This window comes from Aythya marila (assembly GCF_965140915.1).
Source record: "Aythya marila genome assembly, chromosome: 4".
NCBI classification, from domain to species: domain Eukaryota; kingdom Metazoa; phylum Chordata; class Aves; order Anseriformes; family Anatidae; genus Aythya; species Aythya marila.
In genome coordinates, this window is record NC_139045.1 from 52,544,661 (window position 1) to 52,567,717 (window position 23,057).

A 23,057-nucleotide genomic window follows, 5' to 3' on the forward strand; every position below is an offset into this window, starting at 1 on the left:
CTTGGCTGTGCGGATGACAGGTTATGCCAAGCAGGCAGGGAAAGCTGGAGGTGATGGAAGGCAAACCCACCCCATTCAGGATTTGGATTTGCAGCTGTTCTACAAAGAATTTTAAGCAGTATAATCCAGTTTGGTAGTTGTACCTACACAGTGCTGAGTCTCCCCAAGAGAGATACAGACTCTGTGTTTAAACTAAACCCCCACTTAAGAAACAGCAGTGTAAAGGTAAGAACCTGGGCGAAGAACCTTTACACATCCATGTCATCAAGGCTAGAACATCTAGTTAGCTTTCACTAGCAAAACGTGCAGCTGCAGGAAGGGCTGAAGGAGAAGACAGGTATTTGAAAAGCTGTAGTCACTTGCCAATACATGTTTTGAGTTTTGTGTCCGTTACCAAAATGCTGTTGATTTTGCAAATATTTAAGCAGTGTGCCAAATGGTCTGAATACATTTGGCCCTTTTGCTGCAGCAGAACTCCTTATTTTCAAAAAAATTAAACACACCCAGGTGTTTGCAGAATCAGAACTATTTTGCAAAGCCCATTACCTTTTGTTAAACAATCTATCAAGACACTTTCACCATGGCCAAAAATGTATGTATGCCATACGTGCGTTTGAGTAATTGTCACTGTTTTAGTTGATGTTCTAGCAACTCTTCAGTTATCTATGCATTTTTTTATAATACCTAGTGATTCTGTAGGCAGGCAGCCATGTTCAGTATGCCTTGTATGTCTGATGCCATATTTTAAATTAACCTGTTAAATACAGCTTAAAATATTTTTATTTTATTTATTCTATTTTTACTGAAATATTCTGCATTATTATGTTGATGTATTGTCTTTACTGGACGTGATCTTGTAACATTCTCTACTCTGTATACTATAGGTTGCCTAAAAAAGGCAAGCCTTGTAATTATTTGTAGTCACATTTTTATTGAAGCCTGTAGAAAAATCATGTAAAGCAAAGCTAATTTCTTAATTTTTTCAATGCAAGTAGTAAGTTAGAGGTAAGTATCACATGTCAGTCATGTCATTAATGTGCTCCCTTGCAGAAGCAAGGAGATTTATATTCACAGTCGGAAACTAGAGATAAAAGCCTTTCTTTTGAAATCTGCAGTGCTGGCTGTAGGTTTTATTTAAGCCACTTACTTTCATTTGAAGGGGGAAAATGGGATGCGGGAGATGTAAGGCCACAGAGGCCACCTACAGGGGGGTTAAGTGGGAGTAACAAAAATTGCATGGAAGGGGCATAGAATCCACTCACAATAAAATGAGTTCTTAGTGATAAACATTATGTGCAGAGCCACCTCTACCTCTTGAAACAAGAGGCCCCTCTGTGATAGGAAGAAAAGCTGGGGAGTATCTAATAGCTTAGGCCAGTTCTGTGTAATTTACTGAGAGTTTGACATCCCTTTTAATTTTATCAAGCATTTCATAGGTCATTGTTTGATTAGGGATCTAAAATTGTTAGTAAAGCACCCACAGAAAACAGAACTTTATTTCAGCAGCTAATCGGGGCTCAGCCTTTACAGTGTTACCAGTAATGCCGTGATTCCTTCCTCAGGCAGGTCAGTACGTTACTAAAACTTGTGCTGTACAATCAGCAGAAGCAAGTTGGATTTATTTTAACAGCATTAAGAAAGAAGGAAACAGCCACTGTTTATTAGCAGAGCTCAGTCTTGCACAAAGCACCGAATTGACACTGAAAAGGATAATTTTCCCTGCTGTTGACCACTTCTGCACATTTAAATGTAATCTGTTCTGAGAATAAATTTAGCTGCATAAAATGATTGTCTCAACTGTTACTGGGCCATGGAACTGGAAAATTCTTTTTTTTTTTTTTTTTTCTTCAAATTGGGAGGGAAAAACATACTGGTTGTTTAGAGTCAATGGAGCTTTTTGCATCTGGAAAGCTGAATTAACAGTTTCTAGATGAAAGTTACAAATATGCAACTAGTTTTCTGCCACTTAGTTATGAAAGATACAATGTTACTGTAAAAAAATCACTTTTAAAGTGTTTGAGTACTCAGGCTTCTATCTACAAGACAGCTGAAGTTAGCCCTAGATATCGCCACCATGCGATGTTTGGTGCTTGCAGAGTAAGCTGGTGACCTGCACAATCAAGTTCTTCACTAGGGCTCTTTGATATTTTTGTTAAGTTCATAACTGGTTTAGCCTCCACAACGTTTCAGAGACTCGAACCTCGCCAAGCAAGATAAGGCCAATGGTGGAACACCGTGATGTTTGTTATGTAAGTAGCCCTGCATAGCTGTCATCAGACAAGTATGTGTTCATCTTGAAGTCATTTCAATAACAACTAATAAATGAGTGACACCAATTTTGATACATATATTTTTTTAATTTGAGTTCATTTCTGTAACTACAAAATCTGTTATTTTTAAGGCATTTAACAACAGTATTTAAAAAAACACACTCCTTACTTTCCTTTCCTTTTGTCTAGCGTTGAATCCTCCTTTAAGATGGTTTTGAAACAAAATGGGGATTTCTTTTCAGTTCTATCCATTAGAAGCATGCAGGTCTAGATACATCCTTAGAGTTTCTCCAGAAACAGAGCTTATCCTTTTCTTGGAACAGGTAAGGAGCACGGGTACACAAGGATATACAGCAGGTGAGTGATGATTAAGTACAACAGCTGGTGAGGATTAAAAACACTAAGAGAAGTGTTCACTGATTTGGTGAGGCACTGATATTTACGTGATGAACACGAGGCAGCTGTCTACACTGGTGGTGTAATACATCCTTTTTTCCTAAAGCTCATCCAGCTACATTGACTGGTGCTAAGGGAAAACATACACGTGTTAAAACATTTTCTCTGGATAGGTCTAAATCCTAACAATCCCCAAATTACCTCTTACAGTCGTTTTGTCAGTTTGCCATTTTCATACTTACATTGCCACATTTAACAATAAATCAGTTATTAAAAGTGTGTGTCCCTTTCATGCTATGCTCAGACTATAAAACAAGTGTAGGTATTTACCAGTTACTCTTCATTTGCTTGCAGCAGGGAGCAGGTTAGAATCCCACAGCTAATTTCTAAAGAAAGACAAACTACTCTGTGCTTAGTCATTATTCAGATGATTAGCAATACTATTTATAAAAATAACCTACTTTGACAGTAACGCCTCTTTTCAACTCAGATGAGTTGTGGCATTGTCTGACATTACATTATTATGACTATTCATTATTTTTAGTATCAGACTATCTAGTTTCCACTGATGATAGTTTTTAAGCACTTGGGGGTAAAAATTGAAGGAATAAGTATTAGAAAGCAAACCATGTGTTTGGCCAGATGCTGTACAAAATTTCACACCCAGTCAGAAATATAGCTGAGCTACCTGGCTTACTGTGCAAGGCTTAGTTTCCATGTGTCACAGTCTAAAACGTAATTTACAAAAATGTTTTCTAGCACTTGTAAACACAAACAATCATTTACTAAATGTAGGTTCACTCAAATATGTGAATATATATTAAATGTTCATACAGATGTATGCAGGTCATAGGCAAAAAGAAAGCTATGCTTTAACTAGTCATTTTAAAGTGTAGAGCAAGAAGCTGTAGTATTTTTTTTACCTCACTCCCCCAGTGGTCTACCAGACTTATACATCTAGACTGCATTCACTTTAAAATGTAATTACAGATTTTACGTGATTAACATGGCTATTTCCATCCAGGTATCCCATAGTATGTTTCCCATAGTTAGATTATCCTGAATAATGATAAACTGTAATGCAAGTGTGTAAATGAATATATTCAGGAATCCTTACCTTTTCTGTAAATCTGGAGGAAAGTTTAAGGACCCTTAAAGCCACGGCCGATTCCTTAGCACGGTTGGTTTGACGACTTTTAGGCAGAGGTGGTGGAAGCACCCTGTCACTCATGCTCTTTGCTCCAGTCCGATCAAAATAGGAACTGGAAGTTGGCATCCCGGGTTGGGGACGTCCATATGGTGATATCACTGGAGGAAAAACAATTTCCACAGGCTTCAACACAACCTTCTTACGTTCTGCGCGTGCCTTTCTGGCAAGCATCTGTCTTCCGTGCACCTTGCCAATGGATGGCAAATGAGCTGTGTGTTTCAGCACTCGAGGAAGACCTGTGCCTGCAGCTGGGCTGACAGGTTTCTTCAGTTGAACATAACTGACTGGTTGGCTGACGTTCTTTTTTCTCAGTTTAGTTACTGCTTTAGATACTGAAACTGCAGTATTAATATTAGATGGTGATGGAACTTTATGGTGATGGAACTCAGCCCTCCCTGGCTTTGTACCACTAGCAGTAACACCATTTCCATGTTCTGTCACTTTCCATTGCTTTTTTTCATCGTCCTTTGTTTCTTCTGCAGTGCTGCCCAGTAGTCCTTTAGATGCAGCACGAGCCAAAATGTCTTGAACGGACACATTTTCAGAAGAATCTTTCTGAAAATTTCAAAGGAAACAATAATACATCTACGCCACAGCTGTAAACTCATCACATTGATCCGATTCCTCAGAATTTACCCACAAGAAAAGTATGGCAGACTCTAGCAGAAATACTTCAGTCACATTTGATAAACAGTAACTATTTATTCAAGAAATACATAATATGGCTGTTGGGTAAAGTGGTATCTGCACAGTTGCTCTTCACAGACTTTGCCCTGAAAAGTAGAAATGAATTCTGGACTTTTTAATGCATCTCCCTTATTGATTTGCTTTGTAACATATCTATAACACTGTGTGTGAGAGAGAAATAATTACTAAAATACAGAATTATTAATAATAATGTCAAGCATGACTGATTTTCATGATACTGAAAATCTCTGTTCATAATACATAAGCAAAGAATGCAAACTATATTAACTAGGAACTAGGTCAATAGCCAAACACTGGAAGAGAAGCAAGGGGGAAGAAATCATTTAAAACTACACAAAAAGGGTAGATACCTGAAAAAGAGGCTGCAGTTTAACTTTTCAGGGTAAGTTTTGTTAGAAAATCCCAATTTCTAGAGTCTCCTAAAATCTGATCACTGATGCAATTAGGAGCAATTGGTTCTGTGCAGTAGAGTTTCACTGAAAAATGGTTCAAATCAATTACCTAAAACAAGTGTTTCTTTCTCTGATTGGAGAGAATAGGGTAGACATATGTACACACCATGATTAACTAAAACTTACTAGCTCAGAAAGCCAGGTTTGAAAATATTCTATATGGAAAAGAAAGAGGTCAATAATAGATAACCTGAAAGGCTTTTCAAGTGTGATCCTCTTACTCTCAAAAAATATTCCCCTTTTAATTCTCCCCAGGACACACAAGCTTCTTTCAGGCACTGGAATTGGGAGTATGACAGAAAGTGATACAAATAACCAAATAAGATCTTGTATCTTTAATTTTCAGTGGAATTTCTGATTAGCTCCTCCTGCTTTCTTCTTTTGGTGAAGAAAGTCCGACTTTCCTCAGCCACAAGATGAAAAGCTTGATGCTAAGGGGTACAAACCATCCCTACAAGGCCTTTCCTCAGACTTTTACATTTAGCCAGCAAAAGCCTTCTGCTTTTCAACCCAGATCTGCATATGCCTTAGTTTTGGAAAGAAACGTTCATACCTATTTTAGTAAAATTATAATGAAGTTTTAATCCCTACTGCTGACATTGCCTGCTTTGATACTGGCAAGGCTTGGTGATACATACAGACCTAACGTATAACTTCCCTAGACACCATTTATCATGATTCTCAATCAAACTGCATATTCTATTCCAAGGTGTGACAACAGTGTATTTCCTCTAAAAATGTTCCTCACACAGACCTAGATTAAGTGACTGCTCTGACCACAAACTGCTCTGACATAAAAAGCATGTTGGAAAGATGTGCTAAACATAAAACCCTAGGAGTTGCACATTTCAATTAATTATCTCTAGAAAATCTGCAGCATTGCTCCCCTGATATTTGGTCTTTTTGAGACATCCAAAGATGGGCAAGGTTTTTGTGTGTGTGTGCGCGCACGTGTATTTTTAAACTGTTCCATTTTATATATTCTTTTGTGGAAAATGACAATATTCTTTTTCTGTGTAGCGCTTTTAAATTGTAATTTTCTTAGCTTACCTCTCTTGCTATAATAGCTAGGAAACAGCCACTGGAAATTTCTGATAGTTCTGTTCTGAAAAAGAAGTCAGTGCAGGACTCTGGATTGGAGCATGTAGGAAAAACAGGAGGAATAAGCCTACAGAAAATAAAGAAATGACCAATAGATATTATTTAAGGATATAAAAGAGGGTAAATGATATATTAAGAGCAATTTCCAAATTATATCTTGCAATGACAGTTTTATGAAGCCTATTTTCACTTTAAAAAAAAAAAAAAAAAAAGGCAACTCAAGACAAACATGAGAACTCAATTAATCATATTAACCACCAAATGCTAAAATGCTAATCCTTAGTCTGATTGCTATATACAGGTCACTGTTACCATGAGTCTATTTAATGGATGAGCTGACCCTGAAAATTAATGCAGAATTTAACTTAAATTTGATATGGCCAAAAGAAAAGCCATGAATGGTTTGGAGTCTCTCCTCCATACACCTGTTTGCAGTGTGTACTCTTATGTAAGGTAGAGCCTTTGCAATGAACTATATCCTTAAAGAAAGCTCAGCGTGAAAAGTGGGTACACATTTGAAAATGCCCTTGACATTTTCACAGCCATAAGACTGGCTGTTTGACCGCAAACTCCAGCATGGCCTTACCATTTTGTTTGACACCACTCCAGCAATGCAGAATAATTCCAAAACACCTAACACACATTAAGTGCAACTGGCCCGAGAGTTTCCTGAGAGTCCTCCATTTTCTTGGAAAACCAAACTAGTACTAAGTAGATGTGTGATGATCACACAGGGTGTTGTATTGGGATAACCTGTTTCTCTCAAAGCCACTACTCCCAGCACAGGTGCCAGTAGTTATGTGACAGTTTTTCATTCTATTCTGCATTATTTTAGTCAAACGTTAGCTAATTCTAAGGAAGGTGCCTAAGGAACTGTCATAAGTAATAAACAGCTCCAGCTTTCACCTTAAGACAAGTATCATCCCACTACGTATTTTATTTACAGCATTCTGTTACTGCTCTGTTTACACTGGCTACCAGCAGCTTTATTACAGCAACAACTATGCATGGAAAAAGTCCAAGATCTGTGCGTGACAATGAAGGATTCTGGAGTTGGCATTTAGGAAGTTCCAGCAGTCTTCACTCACAAATTTGCTCAGGTCTGCAAAAATTCTAATGTAATTTCACCTTCCCTTTCCTACCATCTGAGATTTGAAAGTAAAAGTATAATTTGGTGGTACGACAAGTTTCATAACATTGCTGTAAAACACAGAATCTGTTTTTGACTTTGGGGAAAAATTTGGGTGAGGGGGATTTTTTCCTGAAAAAGTCAAAGCTCATGAAAAAAATCCTGTTTTTTCTTTTTTCTTTTTTTTTTTTTTTAAATAAGTATTAAATTCATTATTTATATAACAAAACTATGTACTATTTATGTTCAAATAATTCAGAGACCTTTGTGTTCCAAGGTCCTCATAATTCACCTGCAGTAATAGCTGCATAGACTTCAAGACATGACAGACTAACAGAATTTCAAATCCTAAAGGAAAAGATAATTTAGAGTAGGAGGCTACAAACACTTTGGGACTAGCACAGCACCACTGACAAGACATGCCCTGCTTTCATTCATACCATTTGGAGTAAAGTTTCCAGCAGGTTGCTCTTTTCTACTGGTGACTTGAAAGAAAGATGCATTTTATTGCACTGTATCTTAGTACGTGTAACATCTTTCTTTTTAAAGTCTTTGGGTTGGTCATAGCTAATATTTAACGTTTTAATCATACAAAATGTAAATACACTGAATGCTACCTTTCCCCAAGATAGGCAAGTCATTCACTTAATCTAGGATAGGTTAAAAATAAATAAATAAATAAATCAAAAAATACTGTATTATTCTCTCATGCAACAAAAACTCTTAACCTGCATCCTGTAATCAATTGTTTTATCTATGGGCGAGCAAGTACCAACTGTTTGCATTTATGCAACTGACTACAAGGAAAATCAAAACATCCATCAGACTTCTAACAACTTCTTTAGCTGACAAGGATGACAGCTGACATGTTTTAACTACATATACAGTATACACACAAACACACATACTTTCTTCATCTATATATATTCGCATCTATTATGATTACACAGGATGCTCTGTAACTATAACATGTTCCCCCTCAGAAGTCCATTCATCTGAATACAGGCACAAACTGCTGAGCAGCAGAGGTTCTCATTCTATATTATGACATTTTAAGACTTATCTTCTTTCTCCTTTTCCTTTTTCCTAGAACTGATCATTCTAGGTCAGAAGCTGAGAGCACACTAGCAGGCTCATTGAATTCTAGTCTCATTTTATCTTAAACTAGCTTCTTTCTCCTTTAAGCTACTTACACGGTGAAAGCAATAGATGAAAAAGTTGCATACTACTTAGTACTCAGAGCATCAAAAGGAACAGAATCAGAGGCAGCAAAAAAAAACATTGTAAATGTTAATGTAATAGAAGAGACAGAACAATCTAGGATAAGAATTATGCTACAATTTAAACTTATACTTTAAGTTGTCCATAGACAGAACTACTCATTTCATACCTAAATTGTTTTAGTTTATGTCCTTCCACACCAGATTCCAGTGCTTTTTTCACTACTAGTTCATTCTCTTCTGGGTAAACTGAAGAAGTGCAGTAAACAATAGCTTGTACTTTAACTACAAAAATAAAAACATATATATATATATAAGTGCTAAAATTCTTCCTACACACAGTGGTTTAGTAAGAACCAAAAGCAGCATAAAACTTATGCTTGTATGTCACTTTTACCAATAAAGTATATTAAAAAACTTATGTGCAGGAGGATAATCAAAACCTTTTCAAATATTTGCAGATTTCAGCACAAATTCAGGGCTGCATCCAGTCTTTTCACACAGCTGCTAATGGGAGGGGGGTGAAGAAAGTAGCAGCATGAACATGGAGTCAGAACCAAGTAAGACTCAGCCCATTCTCCACACAAACCTGAAGATAATTGTATTAATGGCTGGTGAATATTACAGCACAGAAATACCCTTAGTGTTGTGAGGATCATTATTTAGAGCTTTTGGTTACACACTTGCTGTTAATAATCAGCATGTCTTGAACAATACTACAACTGGTTGTAGTACAGTGAAGCTGATAGTACCAGGTGTTCTCAGAAGCCTAAGAGGCAGCACACTCACATCTCATTGCATGCATCAACTCGGTAAGCTGCCGCTCAGCAAGACGACAGAGTTTATCCTTGGACACAGATCCTTGTAAAAGGTCTCTTAGCAATCCTGCATCTAAATACAAAGAGTTGTAAATTTATTAATACTCCTGTTATTAGCGTCTTAAAATTCAGTTCTTAGCAGAAAAAGCTTTGGTAACAAACTATCATTACTGGTGCAGTGGGAAGGTAGGCTTTATGAATTACAATACTAAGGAGTACCTAAACAATTCTTTCTTTCTTAAGTTTACTTCTGATTACTACTGCCTCTTCTTTGTTTCTGTTTAATGAGAATTGGACAATGAATAGACTTACATAAAGTCAATAAAGGAACGTGATTAATGGAAAACTGTATACTCACTGGTATATTGAATGATATTTTTCTGCCTATAGTCTTTTTACTTTAGGAAAAGATATATAGATAGATATATCTATATATATCTATGTGTATATATATATATATACACACACACATATATAGATATATAGATATATCTATATATATCTGTGTATATATATATATACACAGATATATATATATACACAGATATATATAGATATATCTATATATATCTATGTGTATATATATATACACAGATATATATATACACAGATATATATAGATATATCTATATATATCTATGTGTATATATATATACACAGATATATATATACACAGATATATATAGATATATCTATATATATCTATGTGTATATATATATACACAGATATATATAGATATATCTATATATCTATATATGTGTGTGTGTATATATATATATACACATAGATATATATAGATATATCTATCTATATATCTTTTCCTAAAGTAAAAAGACTATAGGCAGAAAAATATCATTCAATATACCAGTGAGTATACAGTTTTCCATTAATCACGTTCCTTTATTGACTTTATGTAAGTCTATTCATATTCCATATGAATATATTCTATATCATATAGAATATGATATATCATATTCTATAGATAGATATATCTCTATATATCTATGTGTATATATGTATATGTATATATATATGTATATATACATATGTATATATATATACACATAGATATATAGAGATATATCTATATATATCTATCTTTTTTTTATATATATAGATAGATACACACACAAGCTGCCACCCAGAACAACCCCAAACTTCACACTATTGACTTGAAATTGCTTTTACAAAATGCTCTTAATCCTTCAGTGCCACACAGAAAGATTTTTTTTTTTCTTATTGAGAATCCTAAGCTAGGCCAAATACACTCCCACTCATTTTATGTAGAAAAATCGTAATTGATTTTACATTATTCTCTTTTGCACAAGTAGACTACTGTGGAAATCCATTATACACACAGATTTATGCAAGTCATGTAATGTAAGTTTTATAGTAGTTAGAATTCTAAAAGGAAGTTTTTAGGGAAAGGGGTGTTTTGTTTTTTTAAAAAAAAAGTTACAATGAAAAAGTTTATTTAAAAAAGTATCAAAAGTTACCTCCATGTTCACTTAGAATAAAATCTATTGGATTACTGAAACCCAGTCCAGAGCATTGTGGTATCAACAAAATCACTTTCGCGTTTTGAAGTCTGGGATCTGTTGGTCGAATCTCAGTAAAATCTTCATATAACAACTGAATATCTGAAAGAAAACAAAAATAGAGTGGGAGGGAGGAAACTCGGTGGTTCCACAAGAAGGCAAGCCTGCCCAATTTTAATGTGGTAAGGTTGAAGAAACAATGGTGTTCCACAAATTGCCATAGAGCTACAGCCTGCTAGACCAGATCCTCTAAAGTATGTCCCGCTGATTTCAAACAGCCAGAAGGATTAGGCCTTACAGACTTCCTCTGAAGAGACTGATAATGGGGTGCCAGTCTTGTTACAGTCTGTTCTGATCACGTCCTCTGAGTAAGCTGGATGAATGCATGGATTTTGGATTAATGTTCTTACAAACAGGTATAAATCAACCTGAAAGCAACAGCCAAGGCACCAAATACACTGATTCCAAAGTTCCCAGACACCAACCATTAATATATTAACTACTTATGTGGAGAACTTCGGCATGACCTATCAGGAGTCTGAATCTATGACACGATTAATCTGCAAACTTGATAAGCTTGAGTGTAAATGAAGAGTTCTCAGTTCACCTTGTAACAAAAAATAAGTTGTTACTACCCTCCCAAACCCTCAAACAAGTGATACTAAATTCTGATAGAATTATCGTATTTATAGATATCACAAACATGTAACATATACTGATCTCACATCTATAGAGATACCACACCTACATAACAATACCTTATGCAAATCACCTGTTTAAACACATACTTTCACATCCCATATGATTGAACAAGCTCCTCAGTTCATCTGCTTTTGCTGAAGATTTTACACCACAAACAAAAACTCTGGACATGCTGCGATTTCTCAGCGCTGACATATGGGCGATGGTCAGATGGGAACCTACATGAGCCACTATAACGTCGCCATCCATATTCAGCAGCGCCTGTACAGAGTGTACAGCAAGACTGCGGGACTTATCCTACAAAATAATGACACAAAAAATTAAATACAACCAACTAATTTGGTTTCTCACAATACCACCCTTTTCCAAATTAGGAAGTTATTTCACTGTTTTCATGACAAACAGGAAAGAGGGGAGAAGAAAAATTAATCAGATATAGCTAATATAGGATTTAAAAAAAAATACAGACTCGAACATCTGAAGTCAAACTCACTAAATTTAAATAGTTTAATGCTTAATGGAACATAGTATCTATACGTGAAAAGAAATGTGTGCGTATTATCCCCTTAAGAGGGGACTCTTAATGACAGTTCCAGGAAAGACAAACATGGTACATAACATGCAAAATTCATCCTCAGGTGCAGCTTATCAAGGAAAAGTAAAGCTATTCACACAGCTCCAGAAGGAGAGCGATATAGGCGAAATGAAGCACTTACAGATTAAAAAGTAGTATTTTGCTTAAGTTCGGACAACACAGTGACAGATTTGCACACAGAAAGTATAGACAACACGTGTAAATCATCTCACACTACAGATACTGAAGAGGAAAAAGTGACATATATCAAACATCTCTATCAAATTCCTTGAAATGGCAGAGTGAAGATATGAAGCACAGGTGCAAACTTTTGGACAAAATCTGGCAAACACTTATGTTAGGGGTGGGAGAGCAGCACTAAGTTCACATTAGTATCTCTATATACACATCAGTCAAGAACCACCTTGTCCCACTAGAGAGAAATGGAGCTTTTCAGGGTTCTGTTTCCTCACTTCGAAAATTTTTAAATAGTAACATTCAGAATTTGCTTCCATAACCTATTGAGAGCATGTTTATGCCTGAACAACTGAATAGGACGGTCACACAATATGTAACTTCATCCTAATATTATATTATTTTAGTTTGCAGATTAGTATCACTCACTTAAGGGTGACATCAACTCACCTGTAATAAGAGTTTGCAATCTGCAAAAAGATCTGAATTCAGCAGTTCTTCTTTAAGAGAGGAAGGAAAAAACAATACATCGTGGCAATGCTGGTCCATACAGTAAGTGTAACGGTTGAAGTCTGACACAGATTCAACTTCTGTGAATCCCTTATTCTTCAGATCTCTGACGACATCTTGAAGGCTGTTAACATACAGCCCTGACCATTAAATATACAGTGCTTATTTAAGCAGTATAATTCACGTTGATATCGATGACCTGGATTGTTGCCTTTAGTGATTTCTTAGTGGGTGTTGCCTTTAGACTGATTTCTTTAATGTGTATGTACACACACCTCTGCAGGCACGTAAAACATTTATTGTATGTGTATCTAAAACACATATTTTTACAGACTAAACACACAAACAAATATAAAAACATAAAATTGTAATACTGCCTAATGCAGGAGGAGAATTCACACTATTTAAGACATCTAAGTTCCATTTCAAAACACTTAAGTTACTAAGTCTGAGTAAGTCTGATAACAGAAATAAAGAAAGAGGCATGTGTCTCCAGAGGATGATTCAAAGCATCAATATGCAACTGTCCATGTGCTCTGGAGACCCTGTAGCAAATTTACTGCTGAAATAGCTTGGTTCTTTCAATTGCTTTCAAAGTAGTTCAGCTCACCAATGAATTTAACAGCTAATATCTGAAGTAATCCTTCTGTAAACATAATGAAGTTAGAAATGCTGAGGTTTGCAATTCGAATATAATGAAGATTTAAAGGTATATACACCAAGACTTGTTTGTTGAAATGCAGTTTTAGATAGTGCTATAAACTTATATAGTACTTTAAATGCAGAGCCAACACTGCAGCTTTCAGACTAATCTTAGCTAAACTTTACAAAATTACAACTGGTGTAAAACACCTTTATCTTAAAAAGCCCGTAATGTAAGCACAAAACACTGATCCAAAACAAAAGTATTAAAATGTTTAAAACAAGATAAAATGCATTATCTGTATAACAAAATGCATAACAAAATAACCCAGTATGGTTTAACTTATCACCGTGGGACTGGGAGCACTAGTGTTCATATGGAGTGATACACAGATTAATGATTTTTAAAAGTGTATTTTAATTTCACATTTATGCTACCCTTACAGAATAAACACCAATTTTAAGTATTGCACCTGTCTCTGCACCCTTGGCCGACGTTATCACTTACAGCAATACACCCACTTTTTAAGAGTTTTTCATCCACATAGTTCTTTTTAACTTTCTAAAACAACAGAATATAACAAACTCTATCTTTCATTTACAGTTTATGAATACCATTACTGCAATATATAAAAACTTCCAAAAAGCATAAGGCAATGTTACTGTACTAAGCAGTATTTACTATAAGAAACTTAAGTTCCTGGTAATAATATAACCTGGAAATTCCAAAACAAGTGTATGGGACCTATGTGATGGCATATGTAAAAAAAAAAAAAAAAAAAAAAAAAAAAAAAAAAAAAAAAGTTATGTGATACTTTTAAGATGTTACCTGGTCTTAAACGTATTTATCCAGACACACAAAGGTAAGGCAGAAGCCCTTTGTTCATGCTTCCGTATGGTTTCTGGTAGGATGTATTCAACTGAAAGAGCATCATGTTTAATGCGATATCTTGCTAGTGCAGCTGCCAATTTGATCCTAAAACTACAAAACATAGTCACAGGTTTAATACGTTTCTACCAATGTTTGCACCAACTACTGACATGCAACAATTCCATTACAATAGTGTCTTGCTCAGAAACCAACAGCGATACTGTGCTTTGCAAGCTGTTACAGAAAATACATAGAGGTATTTTACTATATACATAGTGAGAGGTATTTTACTATATACTGGTATAGCTGAAACTATTTTATTTGAATACACACGGGACTGGAATTCTGACAACTGACTCCACAAGTCAATTTTCTCACCTTTGAAAGAACAAGGCAAATATGTATTAGAACTGCAATCTGTGGAATATAACCACATTTTTGTTAGGTATTTAATGACATAAACACATGCATTTGCAGAATGAGCATCTGAAAAAAGCTGACCTCTAAACATATGCAGAAACAATAGAATTATGATGGAAATCGGGAATCAGTTTTGTTAGCATACAATCATAGAATGGTTTGGGTTGGAAAGGACCTTAAAGACCAGGTAGTTTCAACCCCCCTGCCATGGGCCGGGAAACTTTGCCCTAGACCAGGTTGTTCAAAGGGGGATGGGGATCCAACCCAGCCTTAGACACTTCTAGGGATGAGACATCCACAACTTCTCCGTTACATGAAATGTCAGATGAAATATTCCTGGTCTTTTCCTCCTAAAAGCTTTAGGCCTAATCTCGATACATGATACTTCAAACCAAATAAAAATCACTGGTGAGCTACTTCAAATATTAAGATACATTGCTTACTGCCTTGCAGGAATACCTTGCGTTTAGGATGTTCACAAACTTTTGGGGCTACTCTGTAGCTAGCAGCAAGACAATTGTGTCTACCAAATACCAGTTGATTTCTTCAGACTTAGGAAACAAATACTTGAATACTATTTAAAATGTTTATTGTACCTATTGTTTTTTTACCTGTCATTACTTAAAATAAATACATATTATCAAAGTTCCAAAACAGCAGCATAGCTAAATAAATGTATGTTATTCCATTACACAACACTTAGGCTCTAAACTCTGCTACTTTCATAAATATGAATGTTTACTAAATATTTCTTCTTTCCTAAAATTGCATGAAAAAGAAGTTCAACAACTCCACAATAACATAACTTTTTTTCTAGTAAAATAATCTAGTGAAGTATAGTTTGTTAGCAATATTTTTCTTAGCTATAAGAATATGAAACTTTCCCTTCAAATCACTTTCTCATCAAAAATTAAAAACAAAGTCCACAAAATTTCAAGATGAAAGGCGTCTGTGATATTCACAAATTAAAAAAAGGCAGTGGCTATAAAAATCTGTTTCTGCTAATATGTAACACACACACAAAAAAAGAAATTCTTAGCATGCATACCTGTATAGAAAATGTTCTATCTTCCTAACTTCTGCTACAGGTTCCTCTTCATCAAAAATCTCTCGTGCTTCAAACTTTCGGTCTTGGAGGTCATAAAGCATCACAACAAGCAAGCTGGTTAATTCATCTGGCTGCAACAGAAAAACAACTGGATAAAGAACATGGCACAAAGCTTGTCTTACTTCTGCAAAGAGATCCATATCAGACAGCAGTCTCCCACATAAGAAGCATAAAAACCTCCAATGAAACACTTCTTTCTGAGAATATGTAAATAATTCCTCATGAAGAATTCGTAAAATTAGTAAACTACCAAAAAAAAATTTAAAAACAACAAAATATAATATTATTTAGCTTATCAGAACTTAAAAACATTCTTTATACACACAGATAATGTAGGATATCTTAAGAACTTTAACTGTTCTCAGAATTTAAACTTGCAAGTTATTTTCTTCTCATAAAGTAGTTCCCTCAGTAGCTAAGGTAACAAAAACTTCCTAGCAATTTGTCTCTTGTAGGATTCTTTGATATATAGCAACTCATGAGCTCAAACAACTCTGCAGTTGGGACAAATGTAAAATTTCTTTCCCATGTCTAAATGTCGGAATAAGGCAGCATTTCCTTAAAGACACTAGTTACAAGAATTTCAGTTGCATCTTACTTTCTCACAAACATGACTGAAACAAGCTAGAAAACTCAAGTTACTAGGGACACACGTGAAACATAACATGTCATTACCTAAGTCTCATTTCCTTACAAGCATAAGCTGAAAATCAAACATTAGCGTTAGATCATTTGCCTACTCACATCAATCTTGGTGATTAACATCAGTTCAAATTCATCTTATAATTTTCAAAAGGCATCAGAGACTAAACTAGAAGGAATAGCAGATTATTCAGCCACCTCTAGATTTTCTTTTCTCATTACAGCAGGGAAGTATGATGACAGAGTAAGCTGGACCTACTGTTGCCAGAACAAGTACAATGGTTGTACACAATGCAGTTTGTCCAGGAAATTACACTTGGGTTCAGTGCTTTCTTTTGTCTGGTAGGGTTTACTCTATGCTCTCCTCTCACAAGGGGACACAGGTGGGAAGGAAAGCACAAAGGGAAGTTATTTATTTTACTGAAAGCATGTTTAATATAAAAACAACGGGAAACCAAAACAGAATCCAGAAGTTTTCCCTTCAGAAACCCTGATTTCTGTACTTGGACCAGCCTTGCTTTTATACCCACTAAGACTGGACAAGCTGCACATTGCATTCAACAGGCAGCATCACACTAAGAGGAAGAAAAGGACCCTTGCCTGCAGGACTACTCAGGATGCTCCTGGGAAGTGGCACATGAGTTTGAACTGCCTCATAACAACAAATACACGCAACCCAGGAGTCAAACTTCCTGGTCAAGCACCATAATCTCTAGTATTCTTTTCCTGGCTCACGGACAACATCACAGAGCAGTAAGCATCATCACTGCAGTAAGCATTATGGTTCACTCTCCTAGTTTCTTTCTTTGAAGCTTTTAATTCCCAGCATCAGGGTACAACACTCATCTAGTAGCTTCGAGATGAATGCTTTAGGCAAATAACTAAAAAAAGACGGCAATATTTCAGACTCAGGCTACCATCCAGTCAGGATCCTCCGGAAAGATTCTGATTACATCAACTCAGAAAATACAAAATATGTTTCCTTAAAAAAAATGTTCACTTACTATTGACTGACAAGGGTAAACACAACTGTCTAGCAGTATTTCTTCAAGAAGCTCTTGATCTGGAAAAAAAAAATATTCACAAGTTATACTATGAAATACAAGACTATATGCAAGAAAAATAAAAACTTATCAACTACTAGAAAAAAGCCTGGAAGTTTGTATCATGAAAATTAAAGCCAAGTTCACCCACAAACAGTAACAACTCTATGCATAATTATCTTACATGAAAAAACATAGATTTTAAATGCTTGATTCCACAAAACACTACCAACACTTAGATATATTTAAACATTTGAGGGATAGTATTCGTCTAGTAGTAACCTACTACTTCATTTGCAAAAACTTACCCAAATCTCTGCTGCCAAGCTGAAACTAATCACTTAGATTTTATACACTTTTCCCTGCTACATCACTTCTGTTGGCAATTCTTTGAAAAAAGTTTTGTACTTACATTTCAGAGCATTGAAAGCTAGTTCGTAAGACACACGCTGGGAATACTCATCTTCAAAAGTTAGCGCAGGAGATACTGAGTCATCGCCATACCGCACTAACATCTTATCTTTAGGTTTTTTATTACGAATGCCTTGAAAAATCTTAGCGGCGTTTATGTAGACAGAGTCGTGACAGACATTCTTCCCAATCAGAGTCATTGTTCTTTTCTCAGCAGATCCTTTTACATCCGAAATTTTCATTTCACTCAAGTGAAAAGTATCATTTGTAACATCCTCATGAAAAGACACCGATTTACTTTTAGAACGTGGCATTCTTCCAGTCCTTGATTGGGCAAGTGCAAGTCACAGGCTTGCTGCCTCTGCAAAAAAAACAAAGTTTGCATTGAATTATGACATTTTCTGTTACTAGAACACTCTTTTACCTTCATTTTCAGATTTTCCATAGAATTTGTTTCTAGGCTCTAATTCTGCAAATACATATATACTTGCGTAAGTCTGTCATAGAATCAGAGAAGCATTTAGGTTGGAGAAGACCCCCAAGATAATCTGGTCCAACCTTTAACCTAGCACTGACAAGTCCACCACTAAACCATGTCACTAAGCTCTACATCTACATGTGCTTTGAAGCCCCCCAGGGATGTTGACTCAACTACCTCCCTGGGCAGCCTACTTCACAACCCTTTCAGTTGAAGAAAATTTCAGTGAAGAAAATTTTCCTAATATCCAACCTAAACCTCCCCTGCTGCAACTTGAGGCCATTTCCTCTTGTCTTACCACTTGGTGCTTGGGAGAAGATGCTGTGGTCAGACAAATGTCTTCTTCTGTTGAGAGTCAAGCACCAGTGTGCCTAGTGTTAGGTGCAGCACAGATGGATCCATGGAGCGAATGTAAATTTATTTTACGATGTCATATTGAAACCTAGCAAGTAGTTCTACCAGAAGAAAACTGTGACTCTTTGCTAGAGTAGAGTTTCAGATTACCTAAATGAAACCAGAACTTGTATGTTTTGAATGAAGAAAAATTTTAAATGCTGTCAAGTTACTTTGTACTAATTCGATCTGAGGACAGATATCCCTCATTTTGCAGAAATGAGGACAGCACCTAACATGGACCTGGAGCTCAAACCCCTCCTCCAGCTGAACACAAAATATTTATTTTGAGAATAAAGTGAACCAATTTTTGTAGTGTCAGGACTTTCAAGCCTTGTAGAATTCCTGATTGTTTGTAAATTCTTTGACAAGCTGCCTTTACTGACACTGCTATTAAGATGATTCAATGAATATGCTTTCCCCAAAGACAAATGTCATCTTAATAAAGATGAGATGACAGTGCTCTACCCTGTGCAGACACACTGCATTGTTGCAGTACTGTTAATCATAGCTTGGATTACTGAACTGTGTGCCAAGCAGAGAACACCAAGCTTGATTAATAGGAAGCTCTGCTGGGAGGAAGTAGAGGGGAGAGAAAAGACCCATTCCATTTATCTATGGAAGAAATGAATCTCAAACAGATTACTCAGTTGAGGGGAAAGAAAAAACAAACCGTCGAGATCCCAAAGATCCCAAAGCACTGAAAACAGGCAGGAAAGTATCTCCTCACTTCTGGTTCCAAGTCATAATCCACTAAAGCAGTAACAATGATCAAGAAGCCCACTGTTAGCACAACAGTTCAATGAGTACTACCAGTAGCATCACAAGGCAAAAGTGGAGTTGATTGTGTCCATTACCTGTGCAAAGGGATGTAAACATCTCTCTTCTGAAAACATCTGTATTATGGAAGCTGGCAGACTCCTGTAACACAAATTACTGTTATCTAAGTACAAACAATAGCAATGAAGATAAGAAGACTGCAGGTTTCCATTAGTAGAGTAGGAACGTGGCAAGCACTGAGCAATAAGGCAGCTGGGGAACCGAGCTACATAACCTTTCTGCCAGGCAGTGCATCTTAAGAGGCTTCAGGGTGTTCACAGTGGAGGAATAACATTTTTTTTTCCTTTTTTTTTCCCAGTGATTGAGTAGAGGTCTCAGCAAATATTTGGAGGGTTCAACATCTATAAGACTACAGGAAAGTCCCAGGAACAGCACATAAAGAGAATGTGGGTGACAGGGAATAAAGCCTTTATGTTCAATCTCTTGAACAACAAGCTTGGGGTGGTCTTTGCCCTCAGTCTCTAAACCATTTGGGAAAGAATGATACACCAAACGTCTGCCAAGTATCCTCACAGGATATCCACCAAATACAACTGTCTCAAGGCCATCAGGTCTAAATCATTGAGAGATTTTTCAGTTATCACTTCCCAACACCAGAGGTGCACCACCCTTTCCAGCACGAGGTTTACCAGTGAAGAAAAATTGTGTTCATTTATTTGAATGCTGTTTCAAGCAAAGCTGCCCACAACCCATGCAGTCTTGCAATTACAAACTGAATTAACAGCACTAGACAAATGCACTATTTCTGGCACACAATATAGATCGATATGAAGAGCAAGTCAGAAAAACAAATGCTTCCAGTTTATATGTAACTTCACTTAGATTTAAGTCAACTAACATAAACAGATGGCTTTTAGGATGGCTCCAGCTTTAACTTTATGAACTCAAGTGAACAGAACTATGACATTTACTCACTATAGACTCAAATATACTCACTATTTTGTCAGTTATCACCTACTTTTGGAAGCCTCTACCACAACTAGATTCAGAAAAGGCAATAAGCAACCCCTCAGCATTTGGGTTATGCCAGGTAAGGCAGGCTGGCCACCTGTTCGCATTAATGGGAATTCACGCTAACAGGAATTGATGCAGAGCGGCTGTGGGCATGGACGGGGTTCCTTATACATCAAGGGAAAAGCCTTGGCAGCTCCCTACTGTAGTTTACCCTGGTAATCGCATGGGTACACACAACCATACCTGCTAACATCAGCCGTGACCGTCTGTCCCAGAGCTCCTACAGACTGCCAAGCTTCCCGCAGTCCCAATCTCCATTAACGAAGCTGGAGGTGAAGGAAGACGAGTTAAAAACCACCGACGCCAGCCCCAAGCACACCCCCCAGCACCCCTTTAACAGCAAACATGCCGAGCCAGGAAGCAGGGACCCACCCAGCAGGGCGCTACCCACCTGCACACCCACCCCACGGGCTCCCCGGGGTGCCCCATGAGCCCTATGCCGGCCCCTGCCCCGGGCGGCGGGCACCGAGCTCCCCCGGGTGCCCCGGGGCCGTTGGGCTCGGGCCGGGGCTCGCCGCTCCTCAGCAGCAGGGAGCCGGGGTGCTGGGGGTGCCCTGCGGGGCCTGGGCCGGCCGGGAGGGGGCTGCAGGGGCCGGGCTGAGCCGCCCTTAAAGCCCGGGTCCTCCCCGGGCCGCCTGAGGGATTGCAGCCGCCATGGAGCCCGCCCTGGCAACGGCGGGGGTGGATCTGTGCGCGCCGTGAGCCCGTGACGGGACCTCGGAGGAAAAGCCCCATTTCTGGGCAGCGAGAGCTCACCCCGTGCCCCTTCCTGGTTTTGGGGCTTAGTGTTTGGTTTGGTTTTGTTTTGTTTTCGGTGGTGGTGGTTTCTTTGTTTTGCTTTGTTTTCAACGTTTACATCCCCATACGGCACGAATTCTTGTAAACTCAACGTCTCCTTTTAAATTATAAATCTTTCATACACACATATTTTACTCCATCAAAACCACCTCCAGTTGCGGGGCTGGAAATTGCTGGATATCGACGCGTAACACCGGTTACCCACCCAGACAAGGCACTCACTGTTCATTTGCACTTGAAATTAACAAGGTGCTCTGAGAGCGTTTTAACCACTTCAATCTCGTTTTTTATTCCATCTTGATACACATAAATGGATCAGGCCTTTATTTACTTCCAGGCTTTTTAATGGTTTACAAACAGTTTTTGACACTATTCCTAATAGCTGAGCCATCACCTTGTCAAAAATCTACTTCATCCCCATAAACCTTGTTCCTGTTACATCCTGTTATGGGCAATGCTTAAATTCTGCTGAATAAAGGAAAACAGTAAAATCCCCCGTGATTCAGTTAAAATCTACGATGCCTGACAGCATGTCCTTTCCTGCATGTTGCCTGAGCATCTGCCACATGCAGAAGTCCTAGAAAGTTAAGTTCTTTAGACTCGCTTCTGCAGTAGGACTGCTCAAAAACTGACTAACCAGGATCAGGGGCTAGGTTGGCAGTATGTTTAGTGAGGCTTAGCACAAATATAGCACACACACATTTTTAGAAATTGAGGCCCCAGACCTTTTGGGGAATGTTATATATGGAGTGGTAATTCGTGTCGAGAAAATGGTTGATATTAATAAAGAAGGGGGAGATGTGGGAGTGTGGCCATGGGGGTCAGCGAGCCCCATGTTTGATGGTAACATCAGACTCTTAACGATGAGGCCATCAGGAATGTAAAAGAGTTTAGAGGGAACAAGAAAGGGTGATACAGGAGACTTCATGCAGTCTCCGGTTTCTTGTTCTCCGTTAAGGCATGGAAGTTTCTGGGTGTTTGCTGTTGCTGTTATATTCAAAGTTGTTTGACCAATGAAAGGTTGTTTTTGAAAAGGACTGCTGTGGGGAGAAGGGTATATGAGGGGAGTCTGCCCTCAAGATAAAGAAGGCAACACAATGAAGTTATGTCATCAATAAAGAAGCAGAAAGAAGGAATGAAGAGGAACAGGCTAGCAGAACAGGGACCAGGACAAGAACAGGCACATTGATTGCCTCATGAAGATGGGTTCAGCCAGACTCAGCAAACCGCTCAGAGAAGCTCGCACAGAAAGTCGCTGGGAATGGCACACCAGAGCTGGAGAGAAGCTCAAGCTGAGAGAAGCGGAGCTGTGCACACAGCTGCCCCTCGCTGGTAAGCAGCTGCACATTGTGGGGAATCATACGTCCTTAGAAACAAACTGTCCTGGTAACCTTACAGCTTATTCTCCTTTTTAACAATCGGACAGTTTATGATCCTGGAACATGGGACCAAATTGAGGTCAAGGTGTGGGACTCTGCTACTAAAGACAACAAGGTTGCAGTGGGACTGCTCAGCACCTGGCAAGCAATCTCTGAGGCCTTAAAGAGCCCTGTGGGACCACAGTCAGAAACGT

At 37.6% G+C, this 23,057-nt stretch overlaps 1 protein-coding gene across 1 annotated transcript; it reads right to left on the minus strand.

The window, feature by feature from the left end:
* Positions 1-103: 103 nt before the first annotated feature.
* NSUN7 (NOP2/Sun RNA methyltransferase family member 7) lies at positions 104-21,222 on the minus strand. Its single transcript, XM_082759996.1, has 15 exons — positions 21,078-21,222; positions 20,870-20,952; positions 19,690-19,753; positions 17,963-18,322; positions 17,512-17,570; positions 15,806-15,936; positions 14,296-14,448; positions 12,765-12,948; positions 11,632-11,842; positions 10,802-10,945; positions 9,276-9,377; positions 8,657-8,771; positions 6,087-6,204; positions 3,784-4,431; positions 104-2,796 (listed from the first exon to the last, which is right to left on the minus strand). Exons 4-15 carry the CDS (start codon positions 18,273-18,275, stop codon positions 2,782-2,784), a joined length of 2,193 nt encoding a protein of 730 aa, XP_082616122.1. The 5' UTR covers positions 18,276-18,322; positions 19,690-19,753; positions 20,870-20,952; positions 21,078-21,222; the 3' UTR covers positions 104-2,781.
* Positions 21,223-23,057: the final 1,835 nt, after the last annotated feature.

What these genes read in the sequence shown, in the direction of transcription:
- NSUN7 (XM_082759996.1), bottom strand. Translation starts at nt 18,275, where the DNA reads ATGCCACGTTCTAAAAGTAAATCGGTGTCTTTTCATGAGGATGTTACA. An exon ending in ATTGCAAACTCTTATTACAG is followed by an intron (nt 11,843 to 12,764) that starts GTGAGTTGATGT and finishes ATTATTTTGTAG; the next exon opens with GATAAGTCCCGCAGTCTTGC. An exon ending in CAATCATATGGGATGTGAAA is followed by an intron (nt 10,946 to 11,631) that starts GTATGTGTTTAA and finishes GTTTTCTTTCAG; the next exon opens with ATATTCAGTTGTTATATGAA.